Source organism: Trachypithecus francoisi, unplaced genomic scaffold, assembly GCF_009764315.1.
Source record: "Trachypithecus francoisi isolate TF-2019V2 unplaced genomic scaffold, Tfra_2.0 Contig01585, whole genome shotgun sequence".
Taxonomy (NCBI): domain Eukaryota; kingdom Metazoa; phylum Chordata; class Mammalia; order Primates; family Cercopithecidae; genus Trachypithecus; species Trachypithecus francoisi.
This window is the reverse complement of record NW_022681444.1, coordinates 3,026,496-3,048,766: the sequence shown is the minus strand read 5'-3', so window position 1 is coordinate 3,048,766 and position 22,271 is coordinate 3,026,496. Positions and strand designations below refer to the sequence as shown.

At 42.4% G+C, this 22,271-nt stretch overlaps 1 protein-coding gene across 7 annotated transcripts in view; it reads left to right on the top strand.

Annotated features, from left to right (window-relative positions):
• Positions 1 to 22,271, top strand: part of MAPKAP1 (MAPK associated protein 1) — a 273,352-nt gene that overhangs the window by 202,928 nt on the left and 48,153 nt on the right. For 4 of the 7 annotated variants that reach the window (XM_033191206.1, XM_033191157.1, XM_033191212.1 and 1 more), the window contains one exon: positions 274 to 381. The exons of 2 other annotated variants lie outside the window; for them this stretch is intronic. In XM_033191206.1, the coding sequence (XP_033047097.1) occupies positions 274 to 381 (108 nt within the window). Of the gene's footprint in view, positions 1 to 273; positions 382 to 22,271 lie in introns of those variants that run through there. One more of the 7 variants, XM_033191190.1, reaches the window with a different exon arrangement.

Sequence of the window (22,271 nt, the reverse complement as noted above, 5' to 3'; positions counted from 1 at the left end):
GTACGACTCCAGGTCACTCTGACTCAAAGCCCATTTACCTCTTACTTGGTTTCAGGGATAACTGAGTGGAAACAGATCTGATAATAGAACAGATGAGTATGTGAAGCCTTATGCAAAAGAAACCCCAAACTTCCATCTTGGATAGCTAGACTAAGACAGACTTTAACACTTTACTAAGGCTTTATCAGCTTTTCACCAGTATGTGGTGCTTTTTAAATGTTAAATTCACTGTTTCAGACTTCCTCCCCTCCTCCTGCCCCTTTGATCTTCCAGGCCCTCAGTACCGCCTAGAGAAGCAGAGCGAGCCCAATGTCGCCGTTGACCTGGACAGCACTTTGGAGAGCCAGAGCGCATGGGAGTTCTGCCTGGTCCGCGAGAACAGTACGTTGGCCGCCTCGCTCCGTGCCCGCTTTGTCCGTTGCAAACTTGCTTAGAAGTCATGTGTTTGGAAACGCTCACTGATCTGGTTTCCCTAGGCAGATTTGAAGTGACTGTTTTCCAAGGCAGACTGCAGTGTCCGTGCCAAAAGTATATTCCAAAGTGAAATGATTGATTTTGTGCTTTTTGGTAGAGAGGCTGCATCCTGTTTAGCACTTTGTGATTAATATTTTCCTGTTAAACTGTGTCTTCCTAAGTTGGGAGCATCCCTGGAAACAGCTTAGAAGTATGAGGCCTTTTCTGAAGCAAAGGCTATTTCGTATGTCAAGCAACTGGCCCTGTCAGTATCACTATTCAGACATCAGGTTTTAGAGAATTTTAACCATTTGCTTATTCTAACAGGAGGCAGTGTAGTGATTCCTTATGCTATGTTGAGAACTTTAAAACTTGTTAACTTTGTTCATTCTCTCTTCAGAGTTTCCAAATTGTGCATTTGCCATCCTCTCCTCCATACTCCCGCTGACATAAGGGCAAGTGACGTGTGAAACTGTGCTTGAGGCAGCAGACTGTCTATAGTCATTCCTGCTTCGGGGCTTTTACACAGGCTGTTTCTTCCACCTGGAACGCTCCTTCCCCCATTCTTGTTAATAACTCTTTCTCATTCTTTGTCTCAGTTTCAATGTCCTGTCTTCAGAGAGGCCACTGTGATCTTCCTGTCCCCCATTGCTTAAAACTGATCCACCCCTCATTTGAGTTCCTCATTGTGTTCTGCCATATGGCATACTACTTTTTCTCCATTGTGTGTGTTTCTATGTATTCATTTATTTATTATTCTTATTTTTTAGAGATGGGGTCTTACTGTATTGGCCAGGCTGCTCTCAAACTCTTTTTTTTTTTTTTTTTCCTGAGACGCAGTCTCGCTCTGTCACCCAGGCTGGAGTGCAGTGGCACAATCTCAGCTCACTGCAACCTTCACCTCCCAGGTTCAAGCGATTCTCCTGCCTCAGCCTCCCAAGTAGCTGGGACTACAGGCACATGCTGCCACGCCCAGCTAATTTTTTGTATTTTTAATAGAGACGGGGTTTCACCGTCTCTATGGTCTGTATCTCCTGACCTCGTGATCTGCCCACCTTGGCCTCCCAAAGTGCTGGGATTACAGGTGTGAGCCACCACGCCCAGCGGTTCAAACTCTTGGCCTCAAGCAATCCTTCTACCTTGGCTTCCCAAAATGTTGGGATTACAGATGTGAGCCTCTGCACCCAGCCCATATTTAGAATTACATATTTTTCTCAGTGATTGTTTACTTAATCTCCCCTGCTAGATTGTCAGGTCTGTGACAGTGACCCTGGCCCATACCAAGTTACCCTTCATATAGATCTGCTATAGACTGTGTGCTGCAGGACCTCAGTAACCAAGGACTGAATGAGTGAATGGATGATAGGTATTTACTCACGCCACTGACTCTCTCAACAAGATCAGGCTGCTTGCTTGCTCTTTGTTTTTTTTGTTGTTGTTGTTGTTTTGGTTTTGGTTTGGTTTGGGGGTTTTTTTGAGACAGAGTCTTGCTCTGTCGCCCAGGCTGGAGTGCAGTAGTGTGATGGAGGCTCACTGCAACCTACACCTTCCGGGTTCAAGCAATTCTCATGTCTCAGCCTCCCAAGTAGCTGGGATTACAGGCATGCACCACCACTCCTGGCTAATTTTATTATTTTTTTTTTATTTTTAGTAGAGATGGAGTTTTGCTATGTTGGTCTCAAACTCCTGGCCTCAAGTGATCCACCCACCTTGGCCTCCCAAAGTGCTGGGATTACAGGCATGAACCACCACACCAGCCTAGGATGCTACTCTTTGACTCAGGCCCCAGACAGCCTGTTCTGCAGAGCATGCACAAAATTCACCAGGAAGGTGAAATATGCTTTTGGCATTTGGCTGCAAATTCTCAAAAGCAGAAGGTTGCTGTCCCCACAGTCTGCAACCAGTTGTAAGTACCTTATGTGAATACACATAGAAATAAAAATCACTGATTCCCAAATGGTCCAAAAATTCAAATGAGTAGTAAACATCTGTGAAAATGTTTATCCTTATCAACATTGTAAAATACAAACATTTTAGAGCCACATATCAAATAAGCCAGGTATTTCAAAGGGAGTCCTCATTGCTGGAGACAATATAGAGAAATAGGCACACTCAAACACTGGGGTCTGTAGTATAACAGTATAATATAGCTGGAAATATCAAAAGACCTAAAAATGTTTTCTCCAGTATATCTGTTTTTGGAAATTTAAGGAGGCCGGGCAGGGTGGCTCTTGCCTGTAATCCAGCACTCTGGGAGGCTGAGGTGAGTGGATTACCTGGGTCAGGGATTCGAGACCAGCCTGGCCGACATGGCAAAACCCCATCTCTACCAAAAATACAAAAAAAAAAAAAAATTAGCCAAGCGTGGTAAAGGGTGCCTGTAATCCCAGCTACTCAGGAGGCTGAGACACGAGAATCGCTTGAGCCCAAGAGGCAGAGGTTGCAGTGAACTCAGATCGCACCACTGCACGCCACTGAACTTACAACAGAGTGAGATTCCGTCTCAAAAAAAAGAAAAGAAAAGAAAAAGAAATGAAAAGGAGAAAAAGATCTAAAATGCAAGAAAGATTTATGTACAGTGTTTTAACAACATTATTTCTAATATCTAACATTGGAAGAGTAATCAGATAACTTATATCCCTATATTGGAAAATTATGCAGCGTTTTACCTTTCTAGTAAAGGCAGACTAAGTACTTTGAACCAACTCTCCCACTGAAGGTAAACTAAAAAGCTGATTAAAATAAAGAAATGGCCATCCTAAAGTCGTCAAAGAGCACAAGATAGAAAAGAATCAATGACCATATCTGGGAAAAGATTGAAACAGAAGAGATCAACGCCTGCAAGCACTTTCACCCTGACATCATTTGCCTGGCTGGCAGTGGCAGCTTAAAGGTTGAGCTGGGTTGTTGATAGCCTTTAGAGGAAAGGGGACAAAAGAAGTCCAGGATTTGCTAGGGGTAGAAAACCCAAAAGGAGGATAAATAGAAAACAAGTAGTAAGATGAAGATTTAAATGCAGACATATCAGTAAATGAACTAAAGGCTTTAGTAGTAGTGGTAGTAGTTGTTGTCTTTAAGATGGTTAGGATGGGTTTTTCTCAAATCAAGGATACTGAAAGTTTGAAGTGAAAGGATGGAGAAAGATGTTCTATGCAAATAGCAACTGAAATCTGGTGTAGCCATATTAGCATGAGGCAGAATACATTTTTAGATATAAAAACCATTACTTCATAATGATGAAAGGTTCAGTTTACTTGGAAGATTTAACAGTTCTAAACCTATATGCCTCAAAATATGTAATACAAAACTGAAGAATGACTAAGAAAAGTGTACAGATCTCCAATCATGGAAGGAGATTTTAACTCTCAGTAATTGAAACAGCAAATACGTTTTTAAAAAATGTATAGTAGAGAAAATTTAAAACAACAGTTAAACTTAACCTCATGGACAGGTGGTACAGAGAATATTTTACCCTACAACTGCAGATACATATTTCTTCCAATCACACATGAACGTTTCCCAGTATTGACCTTATACTATGCGATAAAGTAAATCTTACATATCAAAAGATCGAAATCATGTGTGATACGTTCTCTGATCACAGTGAAATTAGGCTAGGAAAAAACAAGACAACTAGAAGATCTGCGTATGTTTGGAAATTGAGAAACAGGTTTCTGAACCCATGGTTTAAAAAAGAAATAATAATAGAAATTAGAAAATATTTTAACTGAAAGATAATGAAAATTTGACATGAAAATTTGAGGATGTAACTAAAATAGTATTTGAAGGAAATTTTACAGCCGTCTAATTCAAATATCACAAAAGAAGAAAGGCTGGGCAGGGCGCGGTGGCTCACGCCTGTAATCCCAGCACTTTGGGAGGCCAAGGCCGATGGATCACCTGAGGTCAGGAGTTCGAGACCAGCCTGGCCAAAATGGTGAAACCCCATCTCTACTAAAAATATAAAAATTAGCCAGGCATGGTGGCATGTGCCTATAATCCCAGCTACTAAGGGGGCTGAGGCAGGAGAATTCCTTGAACCTGGGAAGTGGAGGTTGCAGTGAGCTGAGATTGTGCTACTACACTCCAGCCTGGGCAACAGAGCAAGACTCCGTCTCAAAAAAAAAAGAAGAAGAAGAAGAAGAAGGGCTGAACAGTAATGAGCTAAGCATTCAGCTCAAGTAATTGAAAAAAGAAACCTGAAACGAATGAAAGAAAAGAAGCAATAAAGAGAAGAATAGAAATTAATGAAATAGAAATTCAGAAACATCAGAATCAAGAGCTGGTTCTTTGAAAAGACTAACAAAATTGATACACCTCCAAGGAAATGGATAAAAACAAGGAAGAGAAACACAGATAGTAATAGGAATGAAAAGGAGGTATACTGCAGATCCTGTCATTAAACAGTAAGATCCTGTCTTGTAAATAAATACAAGATTATTTTGAAAAAAATTATACCAAAAATATTAAAATTATAGGTGAACAAATTTATAGAAAAAGACAACAAAATTGACACAGGAAGAAATAGAAAACCTGAATATTCTCATAACTATTTTGAAAAGCGAATTAGTAATTAGGAACCTTCCTACAATGAAAATCCAGACCCACATGACTTCACTGGCTAGTTTCTATCAAAAATTTAAGAAAAAAATAACTCCAATCCTATATCCGCTTTTGCAGAGAATAGAAAAAGAGGTTGTTACCTCCAATTTATTTTAAGAGGCTATCATAATCTTGGTACCAAACTCAGTAAAGACCATACAAGACAGCAAATTTTCAGGCCAGTCTTAATATAGATGCAAAAATCCTAAACAAAATATTAATAAAGTGAATCTAACATTATATTGAAAGAACAATGTAACATTATCAAGTCGGGTTTATCTAGCAGTGCACATTTGGTTTAACTGTGATGTAATGTTAAGGGGAAAAAATGTCAAGACTCATAGAGTAATCCCAACTATGTAAAAACAAAGAAAGTAAAACTGGAAAGGAAGTGTTAATAGTGGTTGTCACTGGTTGGCAAGATTGTGGGTAATTCATTTTCCTTCCCGTTTATATTTGTTCATTCCAGAGTTTCTAAAGTGAGCATGCATGACTTTCTAAGAAGGAAAAGCAAACAAGAAATAAGGGCAGGTCTGCATAGATAAAGATTGTATAGTGAGACGATGTCTTAGTGTAACAATCCTTGTGACATTTGAAATTTCATACCATTTCTAGTACCACAACATAGTGAGCCAAAGGAAAAGTTACACCAGTACACTCCTGTGTGACTTGCTTATCGGAACTTTTACCCCGTAGAAATGAACAATCCCTCCCTCTGCCCCTGTCATTTTTTTTTCATTCTTTAAAGTCTGTCATCTTAAACATACTTGAGGAACTAATTCGTAGGTAGGAACTTTATAGTGGATTCTCTTTCAAAATGTTGATTCCTTGTTATACAAACAAAGTGGTATTTATTAGAATCTTGGTAAATTTCTTGGATATGTAATACTTATACATGTAAAAAAATTTCAGGTAACTGAAATGTCTGTAGTGAAAATGAAGTCTCACTTCTTACATCCCGTAATTTCCCTCCCAGAGACAATAATTGTTCCTGGTTTCTTCCATATCTTTCCAGGGGTCATCTATGCTTATGCAAGCACATTTTGTGTATGTATGTATGTATCGTAGGTGTGTGTACACACAAGCACACTCATACACACTCATTTGCGTTCCTCCCTTTTTTGAAAACACAAATGGGGGCCTGACGTGGTGGCTCACGCCTGTAATCCCAACACTCTGGGAGGCCAAGATGGGCGGATCAAGAAGTCAGGAGATCAAGACCATCCTGGCTAACACGGTGAAACACCATCTCTGCTAAAAATACAAAAAAAAAAAAAATTAACCAGGCGTGGTGGCGGGCGCCTGTAGTCCCAACTTCTCAGGAGGCTAAGGCAGGAGAATGGCGTGAACCCAGGAGTCGCAGCTTGCCTTGAGCCGAGGGCGCACCGCTATACTCCATCCTGGGCGACAGAGCAAGACTCTGTCTCAAAAAATAAAAATAAAAACACAAATGATAACAAAACATTAGTGTTCTGCATTTATATCATTTTTAACAATATAGAGATTATTCCACATTAATCCTCATATTGTTCCACATATAAATTCACTAATTTCTGTTTTTTTGTTGTTGTTGTTGTTGTTGTTGTTGTGTTGTTGTTGTTGAGACGGAGTCTCACTCTGTCGCCCAGGCTGGAGTGCAGTGGCGCGATCTCGGCTCACTGCAAGCTCCGCCTCCTGGGTTTACGCCATTCTCCTGCCTCAGCCTCCCGAGTATCTGGGACTATAGGCGCCCACCACCTCGCCCGGCTAGTTTTTTGTATTTTTAGTAGAGACGGGGTTTCACCGTGTTAGCCAGGATGGTTTTGATCTCCTGACCTCGTGATCCGCCCGTCTCGGCCTCCCAAAGTGCTGGGATTACAGGCGTGAGCCACCGCGCCCGGCCCACTAATTTCTTTTTAACTGCTATGCGGTATTCCACAGTATATTGTGATTTCAAATTAATTTTTTTTGTTATATTTGTTTTTGAGACAGAGTCTCATTCTGTTGCCCAGGCTGTAGTGCAGTGGTGAAATCACAGCTCACTGCAGCTTTGTTTGTTTTTGAGACAGTCTCATTTTGTCACCCAGGCTGAAGTGCAGTGGTGAGATCACAGCTCACTGCAGCCTTGACCTTTCTGGCTCAAGCAGTTCTCCCACCTAAGCCTCCCAAGTAGCCATGATTACAGGCACACACCACCACACCTGGCTAGTTTTTTTTTTTTTTTTTTTTTTTTGTAGAGATGGTGTCTTGCTGTTACCCAGGCTTCCTTCTGCCTCCCATAGTGCTGGGATTACAGGAGTGAACCAGCACACCCAGCCACAAATTAGTTTTTCTGAAAAAAGATAAGCCCTGTTTTCTAATATTAGGAAAGAGAAGCTGTGAGGGTTGGTGAATAAAGCCTTGAAATCCGGGCTCTAGTTCCCACTCTACTTCTGAACATGAACATGGTCTTAATTCAGTTATGTGATCTCTCTGAGCCTCAGCATCCTCATCTTAAAGGATTTGCAAGATACTTGCCATCACTTTTTGACACTCTGAGTCAAAATCATTGTGTTAATAAAAGAAGCCCTACCAGCACTTACAAAGATCACAATCAACGGAATCATAATTAGTCTTTGTAAAATGGAAGTAAATTATAAAAACAATTTATTATTTTAAAGGCTTTTAAGAGGATTTTTTTAAGTAGGAATTCCAGCTAAGAAGTACATTGTTTTCCAGTAGCTACCTGTTAAGAAGGTGGATTGAGGCAAAGAAAAACATTCCAAAAGCAGAATTGTTTTCATTTCTGTTTATATGTTTGATTAGAACAGGCTCCCTATCCTTAAAGCCATTGTAGATGTGGACTAAATTCTGATCATGTATTATGCAGTCCTTAAAGAGAATGTGCTGTCAAGCCAGACTGCCTCAGTTCACATCCTGGCCTTGCCACTTACTAGCTGTGTGACCCTGGGCAATTTACTTAACCTTTCTTGGGTAGTTTATCTGCCCTCATGAGATTGATAGGATTCAGTAAGCTCTAATCATCATACAGCTCCTAGTACAGCACATAATAAGTACTCAATAAATGTTAACTGTAATTAATAAATAATGGAAGAGCAGCATTCTGTGTCTGGTAGAGCAGATGGGACACAGGTGTTGAGGTTTGGAGTCATAGACCTGGCAGAGCCCTGGAGGAGATGTATGTTGATGAGAGGGGAGTGACCCAGAATGGAGAGGGAAGGAGAGTGGGGAGAGGGCAGGGCTGTAAGTCTGTGTCCTAGGACCAGAGAACTTAGAAGCAGTGTACTTTCCAGCAAATATTTTTTGGTGTCCCAGAATGGGTGTATGCTTTATAGATAAAACCATTTGTTTGAGAAGTCTGTTTGCCATAAGGGTGGATAGAAGCCTTTCAGTTTTTCTTCCAAGGAGGGATGTGGCATATTTTATATCAACCACATCAGTGAGTGTTTTTTTGTTATTTCTTTTTTATTTAGTTTTCTTTCTGTGTACCTAGTCCTGCAGAAAAGGGTGTTTTTAAAAATTATGTATTCGGGCCTAATATTGTAAGGCATTGTGCTGGGCATTTTGCAAATGCTTTCTCTTTCAATTTTCGTGGCTGCCCTACAAGATATTATTCTCATTGTGAAGAGAGATTATGACTTGCTTGAAGTTATCCAGCCAGTAAGTGATAAGACCAAAATTTTAAGACAGCTTTCTGATTCCAGAGTCCACCCTGAGATTGTTGATAAAAACAACCTGAATTTTCAGTCCTAAGAATGGCGATTACCATTGTCTTTATATGCTATGAGAGAGAAGCTTACAAATGAAGCGGATATGACAAGAGTTTCTGCCTAGGGACTGAGAGCTAACATTTGTGCTTGGATCTTGGCCTAAATAAGAAAATGACAAGCCAAAGTCCTTGAGCTTTCCAGTTTGGATTCTTGTTGGATAATCTACTATATCCTTCAGCCAACTGCCTGCTAGAAGCTGGAATCATACCAGAAGGAAGCCCAAGTACATTATGGGGAGGATGTAACATTACAAGACTTCCATTCTTGTCCGAGCTTCTATATAAATCCTAGCACCAAACTGAGCCTCAATTCCCTTGTCTGCCAAGTGTTGCCAGTGACCTTTCCCACCAACTATGTGGAGGTAGTCCAAGCAGGTCCTTAGAAGAAAGGTGCTGCTTGAACCAACTTATTCTTTCCACAGCTTTGAGAGAGAGTGGCATTTCCCATCATCAGGGCCAATATAAGCCTGAAATTAAACTGGCTTTATGGAATACGAACAAAGTGTCAGACACCATCTTTCTGTTTTATCCCTGACTTGTCTGTCGTTCATAGTGCTTAAAGCATAGTCATTTGAATCAGGCAGACCTTGGGTGAACCACTTGCAGCCTCTGACAGTGGACAAATTATGTCATCTCTGATTTCATGTTTAAATGGAGGTGAATGAATCTTTCACAAGGATTTGGTGAGAATTAAATGAGATATAAGTGCTCTTATTATAACAACCTTTTCGGCCATGTAGTCATCATCCTTGTTTTATAGAAGAGGAAACTGAGGCGCAGAGGGGTGAAGTGATTTGCTAATATCACATGAACAGTAATGAGAGGCCTGGAAAACTGTCTTTTATTCATTGAGTCTGGTGAAAGAGCTGAATCTAATTATTGTATTTCCTAAATAGAAGTTGCTGTTGAGAGAGACCAGTTGCTCTGTAAACGTTAATTCAGCTTCCTTTGATCTTCTTTCGTTTTGAAGGAGATTCACAGAATGTTTAAGATCATCCATTATTTCAGCACCTTATTGAAATTCTCATTTCCTAATTTTAAGGTTATATTGAGAAAGGGCCTTAACTCACCAGGTAGGTAGTCACCCAGGAGGGTGGACTATGGGAGGGAAGAACATCCAGAGGTCTTAGTCTGAGAGCCCTCCTTTACCTCCTTAATTTTCCCCCTGAGGCCCCAGGAAAGGAGGCACCTCCTAGGAGCTGCCCGGATTACCTGACTGCCCTTCCATGGGCTCCTTACATTTCCTACCCTTACTCCTCTCTGATCACTGATTCCCCTAAATGGATTTGCCAAGTCCCACACTGGACTGTGACCACCCCTCACACTGGAGAGGAACCCGGTCTGAGTCCCCTCTTCATCCTGGTGTCTGTGGCCAGGCCCGGCTCTTTCCCCCTGATAGAGTGAGCCTCCTGAACCCCTCACATCACCAGGCTTCTCACTGGACCAAGTACAAGATGGCTTTTAAGGAGAACTTGGGTTTGAATAAGCATCTTTAAGGGTAGGGGTTTCTTTGTTGGACTACCACCACCACTACTAAATAGAAACAGAGAGAGGGAAGAAGCAGCTGTAGAAAGAGGATGAAAATCTGCTTTATCATGGTGTGCTTCCTGACCCTCTTTGTGATGCTTATTTATAACGGGCTGATTCTTCCTCCTGTGTGTGCTCTTTGCCAGCTCTGGAGACTCCCTGGTAGTTCCGCGCTGCTTCTGGAGGCTTTGCCTCCTTCAGTTACAAATTACTGATCTCTCCAATTTCTATCATGTGACTTAAACACCTCCTTTATTATACCACAACAGCAGTCTTCAAATACACAAGAAAATGTGATTATGCAAATAAACTCTTATTTACAAATGAAAGTGACTTGTGATGTTCATTTTACATATTTTAGATTGAGTTATTGCTGAAAGCCAGTTACCTGTCTGGCTTTAGCGGGGAGGTCTTTACCATAAGGAATTTTCTGTAGGGTGAGGATTTTTATCCAAGTCGATACTGCATAATAGCTCCCTGTTTGCTGCACGCTATTAGAGTTTAAATGAAACAGAAACATTATTCGCCACATAAGAATACCTGTGAGTCCATGTCTTCCTCTCTGGTTAATGTGGGCTGGTTGGCACTGTAAAGGCAGGATGTTTGGCACCACTGTGTAACCTTGTACAAGTCCTCCTTCTTTGTGGGCCTCATTTCTCCTGCTGCAAAATGTGATGGTAATCCCTACCCTGTAAAGTTGTTGTAAGGCTTAAACCATTGAAACAAGTCAATGAGATTGCGTACAGTAAAAGCGCAGAGTGAACTGCAGTGCACTATACAAGTGTTCACCATTACTGAGTATCTCTGCCTGAGACTCAGAGGCCAACCAACTGTCACATACACCATAGCTAGTCTGAGCATGTGTGTGGTGACCCTTGCCCTCCCTGTGAGTCCTGTTTTCTTTTCCTCTAGCCCCTTAGGCTTCCCATAGGCCCCTCTGGGCATTGGCCAGCACCAAAGGTAGCTGACACCTGGGGCAAAAAACTGTGCTGACCTGTCTTGAAGCAAACTGGTGCCTTGTCCACAGCTACTTTTCAGTAATGAGTGTCTGAACTGTGCTGTGTGGGCTGAGAAGTTCCGCATGATTTGTATTTTTCACTCTCTTCTTTCTCTAAAAGTTCCGCCCTTTCCATTTTATCATTAGGCAGTAATTAGTATTCAAGGGAAATTGGTCTTAATATATTAAAATTGGTTTAAGTGCATTTAGACCTGTACCACAGCCAATGTCTTATTGGAAAATGTAATTGGGGACTCTGTGTATGTAATTAATTGAATTACAATTAAGAACTTTCATTAAGCGATACACTGGTACATTAGAGCAGTAAGGAAGCATGTTTGATGAGCCACAAACCCTGTCTGGGCTCTAAGTGAGGGCATGGAGATTTGCATCCCTCTGATAGGCTCCTGGCCCCAGAATTCACCCTGAAGGTCCTGACTAATGGTTTGGTAATGCATCAGGTGATATTTCTGCAGTGACTCTGAATGGGAGGTGGGATTCTTCCAGCGAATGTGCCCTCATTCGCTGACTCTCAAGTCAGGGAAAGGGACACCTTGGTGTTGATCAGATGTTACAGTTCTCAGATATTTTGCCATGTAAATTGTCAAAAATGCCATGCTCCTGAGAAGACCCCATTACTTTTCCTGGGCTTTGAACATGGACAAAGACATATGGAAGAAAGAGGAAATAATGGGAATCCTGTCCAAGCAAACCTGTGATGAACCATTGGTCCAGACCCTTAAATGGTCATGCTTCATCCTGTAAAGGGTATTGGATTCATTTTGGACACATATTTGTTCATGCATTCCCCAAATATTGATTGAGCCCTCCTCTGGGCCAGCTACTGTGCTGAGACTTAGCCCCACGTTATAAAGCCCACAGTTATGATCAGTACTACAAAGGGTAGAAAAGTGTGCATAGCAGGGGACTAGAGCAGGTGAGAAGAATAAGAGAAGGCTTGAGTCAGAAAAAAAAGGAGATAGTCCAATAATGAGTAAGAAAAGAATGTTTCAGGCCAAGGGACTGCTCATCTGAAGGCTTTGAGATGAGAAGGAGCTTGGGGTATTTAGGAATGAATAAATGGAATGGAATGAGGGAGAGTGTGCTGAAAGATGAGACTGAGGGATAGCAAGGGTCTAAAGATGCAGAGCTTTGTAGGCCCACCTTCCATGATCTGCTCTTTTTTGACATTCTACAGACCTGAAACTGTTTCTTTCTAACTACCTCATAAAACAAGATTACCTTGATTTATTGAAGGGGGTCTGAAATCTCCATGTGGAAAGTCCTCCAGCCTGGCTGGCTCTGGCTCCAAGAGTTTAATCAATTAAGCACTGACAGCAAAGATCCCTGCCCCGGTGGTAGCATGGCAGATTCTAGTGAAGGGTATATCCTACTGCGTGATCCCGATGGCTTTAAAGAGATTACTGCAGAGCGGTGGGCAGGCGGGGGGCATGAACGTGTGTGTGTGTTATAGTATATCACCTATTGATTGCTTTTTAGAGACCAGCAAAAATGACTAGTAGCCAAAGGGAAGTGTTTAATAGAAGAGAAGTTTTGGGCTTATGAGGCTTTGGGGACTTAAAAGGCCTCTGGAAAAAAAATGTGATGGATGCAGAACGCTAAGGAAGAGTTTTCCCTGTGACTCACTTATGCATCCAGCTTTGAGTCTTACCGAGGGAGTGGAGAGTTAGGTTTTATCCCTGATTCCTTTGCTCTGGCACAGCCAGGCATGACTGTGTTCTCCTTAGATACCATTACAGCCTATGGAGTTACGCATTTCCAGCCCATCTGAAGAACATTTTTATTCATGGAGGTTATGTGGTGGTTAAAGGTGCAATTTTGGAATTAGACTTGGGTTCAGTTTCTAGCTCCAGCTTGTACTGTTTGTGTGACTACCATAGCAGAATGACATTCCGAGCCTCATTTTTCTCACCTGTAAAAAGAGGATAATATCCAACTTGAAGGGGCATTGGGAAAAATGGAATGAGATGACGTCTTCAAAATGCTGAGCATCGTGTTGGCATGCTTTGGTAAGCACGCAGTGTGTGTTAGCTGTCATCATAGTTGTTCAGGCAGAACCCCCGTCCTCGACAAACCTAGTCTGTTGGCGAGTCTGAATGGAAAACTAGGAAAGGTATGTTAGGTGCTGTTAGCCAAGATAAATGCAAGGGGTGGTGTGCAGACCTCAGGTGCTGTTAATGGTTTACCTGCATTGCATCAAACTTCACTCATTCCATCAGCAGCATTTATTGAACATCTACTGTGTGACCATGTGCTTTATAGAATGGGATGTTCCTGCCCTCAGGCTCCTTGTCCAGAGGGGAGTGCAGATACTTAACACGTAAGAGACTTATCAGAAGAACCTTCAACAAAGGGCTATACCGCTTCAGGAGAGAGACAGGGGAGGTTCCGTTTGGACTAGACCTTGAAGCATATAGATTTTAGAGCATAAAGGACATCTGACCAAATGGTAGAACCTGAGCAAAGTCCAGTTTAGCTGAAGCAGGGCTTCTGTGTTGGGAGTAGCAATAAGACTTCAAGATAGAGTGGAGCAGAAAAGGGTTTATATACTTCTCACTGTCAGTCACTTGTACTATTTTACTTAATTGTGTGCCAGGTCCTGAGCTAGATACTGCCCCACTTTTGAAGAACCACTCCCACCCCTACCATTTTCTTTTCCACCATTCCGCTTCACACCCTGTGCCAAAGGCAAACACTTGTTGTTCCCTGTGTATATCCTCATGCTTTGTGGACTTTATGTTTTTTCCTATACTATTCCTCCTGTCCTCCTTCCCATCATCTGGGAATGCTGCCATCCCCCTAAGTTCTGGAAGCACTAGCACAGCACCTGGCATATGGCTGGTGCTAAGTAACTGTTTGCTAGTCTGGAAGGAACGGTCAACAGGATTGTGCTATGGACACAGGTGAGGATGTAACAGAGGCCATTGATCTTCCAATTGAGTTATTGAGTTCTAGAGTTGGCATAGATCTTTTTAGAGAAGAGACACTGAAGTTGCTTTAATTTATAACTAGATTGGGGCCTTTTAGACTTTGTGTAAGACTCCTTGAACAGTAAAATGAATGTTAAAGTCCTGTGAAGTTTGCATCTATGAATACAAGGAATCTTCCAGTAACATACAGTGAGTTCATCTGAGCTTTGATTTAATGATTAGTCCTATTTGTTTGACCTCTAAGTGTCTCCCTCAGTTCCAATTAAATCACATATATGAAAACACTTTTAAACTATAAAACAGTATTTATAATTAGCCTTGGTCTGATCACCTGAAAGTAAACCTATTGCTTTTATGTGTGTGCAAACTTTGCAGCTGTGTTTGTTGTCAGGTTGTAACACATATACACAGCTATAACTGCACTTTTGTTTCCCATTATTATCGTCCAAATAGATATCGGGGCAATGAAAACATGGCATTATAACCAATAAAGTCAGCAGTTCTCAAACTTTTTGGTCTTAGGACCTCTTTATACTCTTAAAAGTCATTGAAGACCCCAAAGAGCTTTTGTTTTGTTTTGTTTTGTTTTGTTTGAGGCGAGGTGTTGCCCTGTCGCCAGGTCTTGCCCAGGATGGAGTGCAGTGGCAAATCAGCTCACTGTAGCCTCAAACTCCTGGGCTCAAGGGATCCTCTCACATCTACCTTCCGAGCTGCTGGGACTACAGGTGTGCACCACCATGCCCAGCTGATTTTTTTTTTTTTTTTTTTTTTTGAGACGGAGTCTTGCTCTGTCGCCCGAGCTGGAGTGCAACGGCCGGATCTCAGCTCACTGCAAGCTCTGCCTCCCAGGTTTACGCCATTCTCCTGCCTCAGCCTCCCAAGTAGCTGGGACTACAGGCGCCCGCCTCCTCGCCCGGCTAGCTTTTTTGTATTTTTTTAATAGAGACGGGGTTTCACCGTGTTAGCCAGGATGGTCTCGATCTCCTGACCTCGTGATCCGCTCGTCTCGGCCTCCCAAAGTGCTGGGATTACAGGCTTGAGCCACCGCGCCCGGCCTGATTTTTTTTCTTTTTTAACTTTCAGTAGAGATAAAGTCTCACTATGTTGCCCAGGCTGCTCTTGAACTCCTGGTCTCAAACAGTGCTCCCGCTTTGGCTTCCCAAACTGTTGGTATTACAGGTGTGAGGCACTGCACCTGGCCAAGCTTTTATTTGTTGAGTTATATCTATTGTATTAAAAATAAAAATTAATTAATTTAAAAATATTTATTGAGAAAAACAGTAATTTCATTAATGTTAATGACAGTTTTGTTTATTTTATTTTATTTTTTTTGAGATAGGGTCTCTCCCTGTCGCAAGGCTAGAGTGCAGTAGTACAATCACAGCTCACTGCAACCTCCACCTCCTGGGCTCAAGCAATCCTCCCACCTCAGCCTCTCCAGTAGCTCGGCCTGTAGGAGCACACTGCCAAGCCTGACTACTTTTTTTGTGTGTGTGTTTTTTGTAGAGATGCAGTTTTGCCATATTGCCCAGGCTGGTTTTAAACTCCTGAACTCAAGTAATTCACCTGCCTTGGCCTGCAAAAGTGCTGGGATTATAGGGGTGAGCCACCATGCCTGGCCCAAATGACAAATTTTATGAAAAGTAATTATTATTTCTTTTAAAAAAATTTTTCTGAGACAGGGTCTCACTCTGTTGCCCAGGCTAGAGTGCAGTGGCGTGATCTTCTCACTCTGTTGCCCAGGCTAGAGTGCAGTGGCGTAATCACAGCTCACTGTAGCCTCAACCTCCTGGGCTCAAGTGATCATCCCACCTCATCCTCCTCAGTAGCTGGAACCACAGGCACCCACCACCACAACCAGCTAATTTTTGTATTTTTTGTAGAGACAGAGTTTTGCCATGTTGCACAGGTTGGTCTCAAACTCCTAGACTCAAGCAATCCACCTACCTCAGCCTCCCAAAGTGCTGGGATTATAGGCATAAGCCACCGCACCTGGCCTAAAATTTTCTTTCTTTCTTTTTTTTTTTTTTTTGAGACAGATTCTTGCTCTATCACCCAAGCTGGAGTGCAGTGGTGCAATCTCAGCTTTCACTGCAATCTCCGCCTACTGGGTTCAAGCGATTCTCCTGCCTCAGCCTCTAGAGTAGCTGAGATTACAGGCATGCGCCACCATCCCCAGCGAATTTTTTGTATTTTTATAGAGACGAGGTTTTACCATGTTGGCCAGGGTGGTCTCAAATTCCTGACCTCAAGTGATCTGCCCACCTCAGCCTCCCAAAGTGCTGGGATTATAGGCATGAGCCACTGCACCCAGCCAGGCCTAAAATTTTTAATGAAAAGAGTGTCATTATTTTATCTTATTGCAAATTTCTGTAATGTCTGGGCTTATAGAAGACACCTGGATTTTCATATCTGCCTCTGAGTTCAGTCTGCTATAATATATTGCTTTGGTTAAAGTATATAAAGAAAATTTGGCCTGACCCAGATATGTTGTTGAAAAAGGGAAGAATATTTCAGTAGCCTTTTCAGATAATTGTGGGTATTAATTTTTGTTACTATACCAAAACTCAAATGGTTTCTTTTTTTGTTTGGTTCTTGTTTTTTTGTTTGTTTTGTTTTGTCTTTTGAGACTGAATTTCGTTCTTGTTGCCTAGGCTGGAGTGCAATGGCGTAATCTTGGTTCACTGCAACCTCTGCTTCCCGGATGTAAGCAATTCTCCGGCCTCAGCCTCCCAAGTAGCTGATATTACAGGCATGTGCCACCACACCCAGCTAATTTTCATTTTTAGTAGAGATGGGGTTTCACCATGTTGGTCAGGCTGGTCTCAAACTCTTGACCTCAGGTGATCCGCCCGCCTCGGCCTCCCAAAGTGCTGGGATTACAGGCATGAGCCACTGCGTGCAGCCAAGCTTTTTATTCCTTTGTGCACTTGTAAGAGAATGGACATGGAAAAAGCAAGTCATGCCTTGCTGTTATTACAAAAATAGTATTACAATTATGGACCCTGAAGGGGACTTGGGAATTCCCCACCACCACCACCATAGGTCCCAGTCTGCACTTTGAGAATCACCGATTTAGAGTTTACAGTTATGCAACTCAACGGTCTATTACAGTGCCATTGCTGTAGGAGCGTGGTGAGGTAGGCAGGACAGGAATAGCCTTTAGCCACTTGAGGGAAGGGAAAGAAGGCACGTGGACTCCAGAATCCAACAGATCTGTCCCAGTTTCACCTTTCCTAACAGTGGAACCCTGGGCAAGGTTTTGACCCAGTCTTGACACTTTGAGTGAGAGTCTGAATCTCTATCTCTGAACTCATATTCCATGTTCTTTCTAATGTTATTCAGCCCCAAGGCTGCCTCCCAGCCCTTGGCTGCCTCACAGCACCTTCTCTTTCTTGGCTGCAGGCCCTAGACTCCACCTGCCTCCTTCCTCAACTCCTCTCTGCTTCCCTTTGCCTGCCGTGGCCTCTTTTTGCCATTTTTCACTGAAGACAGGTGCCAGGCCTCATTCCTCAGTTCCCCTTTCCTGATTTTGTACTCCCAAGAATTAAGCTCCTTCCCTTCCTGGGTTTTCTGCTTGTCCTCCATACCTTCCTACATTGTGATTGTCATTCTTCTGGAGCCTTGTTGTCAGCCCATTTGAGCTGTGGTGCTCCAGTCACTATTAGGCCCCACCCCAAAATTTGATCTATCACAATACATCTTTGAGTTATTGCAGCTTGAGCACTTTGACACAATACATTATGGTATCCATGGCATATAGAGACATTAACACTCCCGACTTTGACAAAATACATTGTGAAGTCTTTGAAGGCATCATAACAATTTATCTTGTCATTCACGAGGAGACCCAGTTCAGCATTAATGTAGATGAACACAGTGTGGCTTTTGTTTCATTTAATTGCTTGTGACTTTTTTAATTGCTAATTTAACAAACTACCAACGGCTTATATTTCAATTAAATTAACAGGCAGTAGTTCTTGTTTTTTCAGTATGTTTATTTTTAAGATGTTCTGGTTCTCTCTACTTTTCACTTTGAGTTGCTAAAAATGTCTTCTTGGCCGGGTGTGGTGGCTCATGCCTGTAATCCCAGCACTTTGGGAGGCCGAGGCGGGCGGATCACGAGGTCAGGCGATCGAGACCATCCTGGCTAACACGGTGAAACCCCGTCTCTACTAAAAATACAAAAAAAATTAGCCGGGCGTGGTGGCGGGCGCCTGTAGTCCCAGCTACTACTCGGGAGGCTGATGCAGGAGAATGGTGTGAACCGGGAGGCGGAGCTTGCAGTGAGCCGAGATTGTGCCACTGCACTCCAGCCTGGGCAACAGAGCGAGACTCCGTATCCAAAAAAAAAAGTCTTCTCTTGAACAGAAGTGGACTTTTTAATGTTAAGTTTGTAGTAGAGTAATTTTAATATGCAGATGGTACAATATCAAGCATCTTTCATCTTTCATGTGTGGTTGGGTTCATTCCTTTCCAGAAGGATACAAGCAGTAAACGTATACATGCAAAGTCATAGAACTTATCTGGTCCAAAAAATATGCTTTTGGAATAATGAATGCTTTGCTTCAGGTGTTTGTCTTTAGATCAAGTGTCTATTGCAGGCACCATTTATTAGGCACTTCTTTCTACCTTGTACTATTTTGTGGCCTATAGCTAATTTGTAAGCTCCTGAGGATCAGGAACCCTGCTTTATCCTCACCAGTGTCCCCCACAGTCTAGCATACTCCTGGCATGGGGAGAGAAGTGGTTGTACATTGCATGTACAATAGACCTGATTCCTCCACCAAGTGGTACTCCTGAGCCTACTTTGAGAAATGACACTGGAGGCTGGGCACAGTGGCTCACGCCTGTAATCCTAGCACTTTGGGAGGCCAAGGCAGGTGGATCACTTGAGGTCAGGAGTTCGAGACCAGCCTGGTCAACATGGTGAAACCCCATCTCTACTAAAAATACAAAAAAATTAGCCGGGCATGGTGGCTCACGCCTGTAATCTCAACTACTCGGGAGGCTGAGGCAGGAGAATCGCTGGAACCCCGGAGGTGGAGGTTGCAGTGAGCCAAGATCTCATGATTGCACTCCAGCCTGGGCAACAAGAGCAAAACTCTGTCTCAAAAAAAGAAAGAAAGAAATAACACTGGAACTCCAAAACCAACAGTTGATCCCGTTCATCAGATAACCTCCTTTGGAGTGAGCAGCATGAACTGGAGGCGAGTACAGGACTATTCCTTCCCCACTCCTTCAGGTGCTGTTGTCCTTCTGATCATAAATGCAAACATGCCCCTTGTCGGCTGGGGCAAGGCTCAGAACTCCCCCAGGTACCCAGGGGACTTACGTCCTCAAATGGGATATGAATTTACACTATCAGATAGTAGAAGGTCAATGCAAGAAGCATTAGTGGGTTGAGCCAGCTCCAGCTATGTAAGTCTTGTACAAAATTAATACAAGGATATTGACAAGCCTTGCTGGTTATTTCATAGCTTTAAGACCTCTACTAAAATCCTATCATCTCATCTGCCCATTATTAACATTTCAGCAAAATATAAAGTTTTTATTAATCTCCCACAGCAAATTTAGGAGTGAAAACTGGCACTTGTTTGAGCTTTTAGGACTACATTAGCTGGTGTATTAAACAAAATATGTCATTCTTCAGTAGCTTCTGTAAGAAGCTAAATCAATTTCCAGCCATATTTATGCACCACTTTATCTAAAAGCATCTGAATTATCATTTATAGCTAAGATGCTTTATTAGCAGCTGGCATTGAAATTGCTTAGTAAAAAATTATATGTCACGTTATAGTAATTTTTAAATTGGTTTTAATCCAACATCATAAAATGTAAAAATCTTAAGTGTGTTTTTTTTTTTTTTTTAGTAATTGGCATTTTAGCATAATGAGCTGTTACCTCTTTCCAAATCAAATACCTCCAATATTTAGAAAACACTAATTAGTAAAGCAAACAGAAGTTCTTGGGCTCAGAGCTAAGTTGTATCTAATAATAGCATTTTCTCAGAAAAGATGACTTGAAATGATTTTTAAAACATTAAGTGATTTTAATATTTTACCAAAATACTCTGTAATTCTCATGTATAAGAAGTTCTAAAATAGAAATAAAACATGTTTTGACAGTTATGTTTCAGTAAAAATGAAGACTGGAAAAAGTGAATGATTATTCTAAACTCCAAATCTTAGCCAGCCTCTCAGTTTGGGATGTGGATATTACCCAGGAGAGAGTGGTAATCAGGATCATGGCATCTCTGTCTAAAATCATAGGCACTGCAAAGAAAGGAAACGGGCTACCCAGTGGCCCTTGCAGATGTGGAGTGAAGCTCTGCAGTGTCCTGGAGGTGTGATGTTGGTTAAGTCACTCTGTCTCTCTGACCCTCACCTTCCTGTGAACATGGCAGCTGGTATTCAGTACATGTTTATTGAACTCTTGCTTTATCCTCTGAGTGGTAGCACCGGCAGTGTCTGAGTTGCAGTGATGAAAAAGCAGTCCCTGTGCTCTTGGGGTTTACAGTCTAATGGCAGAGACTGGCAATTACTCCTTGTGATAACTGTTCTGAAGGAAAATGCAGGGTACGGGGACAGAAGGAACCAAACTAGTGTCGGGGGCTGACAGCCAGAGAAGGCTTCCCTGGAGTGTCACTGGTGCTCTGCTCATCAGGAGGAAAACAGGGAGGGGCCGGGAGAGAGTGAGATGGGGAGAAGGGTGACCTGGGCAGAGAGGAGGACAGCATGTGCAAGATACTTTGAGATGGGATTCTGCCAGAAGCACTTAGTGAAGGGCGAGGCCTCGTCCTTACTGAAGGAAAGCACTATTGTGGGTGCTGGGATGGTCCAGGTTGGGAATTACTGTAGTGTTTGCAAATAGAACACAAATTTCCTAATAAATGAGTTCACTGTGAAAGCATCAGACACCAACTTTGACTTAAAATACTTGCTCCGTAAACAGTAACTGTGGGAAGGAAAAGCATATCATTGTCAGGCTACCAGTTTGTCACAAAATTTTCCAGTTTTATACCCAAATCTAGAGTTTACCATTCCCCCAGCTCCATCCCAAAGAGTTCTCTCTGGGTTTCCCTGTGGAACCGTCTCTGAGCGCTCAACATGAGGCCTAGAGCACCCTACTGTGGTCAGCCTCTGCGAGATAGGCTTCTCCCTTCCCAACCCACTCTACCCCCTGCACTGGTGATGGCACCAGCAGCTGCACCTGCAGAAGTCCACATTTCAAAGCCCAGGGACCAAGAGATAGTTTAACTTTGCTTAATGTAACCTTAGCATGTGACAGCCTCCCAAAGCCTCGGAGTTCTCATCTGTCATATGGAAAATTCTAAGACCTTCAATGCAATAACGTGTGAAATGCTTAACACCAAGCCTGGCACGTGGTAAGCTCTCATATATACTAGCTAGTATTTATTTAGCAAAATTTAGTGAGAGCATACCAGTTGCCTTTACTGCTTGCAGAAGATACAAAGATGAGTAAGAAACTTTCCTGACCTTCACAGTGCTTCCAAATTAGGACAGAGCAACCACTAAGCAATTCTAGTGCAAGGCTGAATATAATCCAGTCTGATACTAGAAGAAAAATAGTCACTGCTCTTTTGAAGCATATGTATTCTTTACCTAAATTTTGATGTGAATGGCAAAAACTGAAATTCAGAGAGATAAAGTCACTTGCCCAAGATCATACAGCAAATTAGAGGCAGAGCTAGGAGTTGCAGCCACAACTATCAGGCTCCAGGGTCCAGTATAAGCCAACTTTTATGGAATTCACTGCCAGTAAGGACCATCAGAAAAGATTTCACGGGATAGATAGAGTTTGAGCTAGCCTGGGGAGGGGTGGGGGGATTTCAACAGGTCTGGGTAAGGATGGGAGGGCTGTTCTAGGGCAAGGGCAGCACGTGAGCAAAGGCCCAGAATTTAAAACCCTGAAGCACTGTGCAGTCTGAGGGGTTTGAGAGGGCTGAGAGAAGGCATATGTGAGAAGTGAG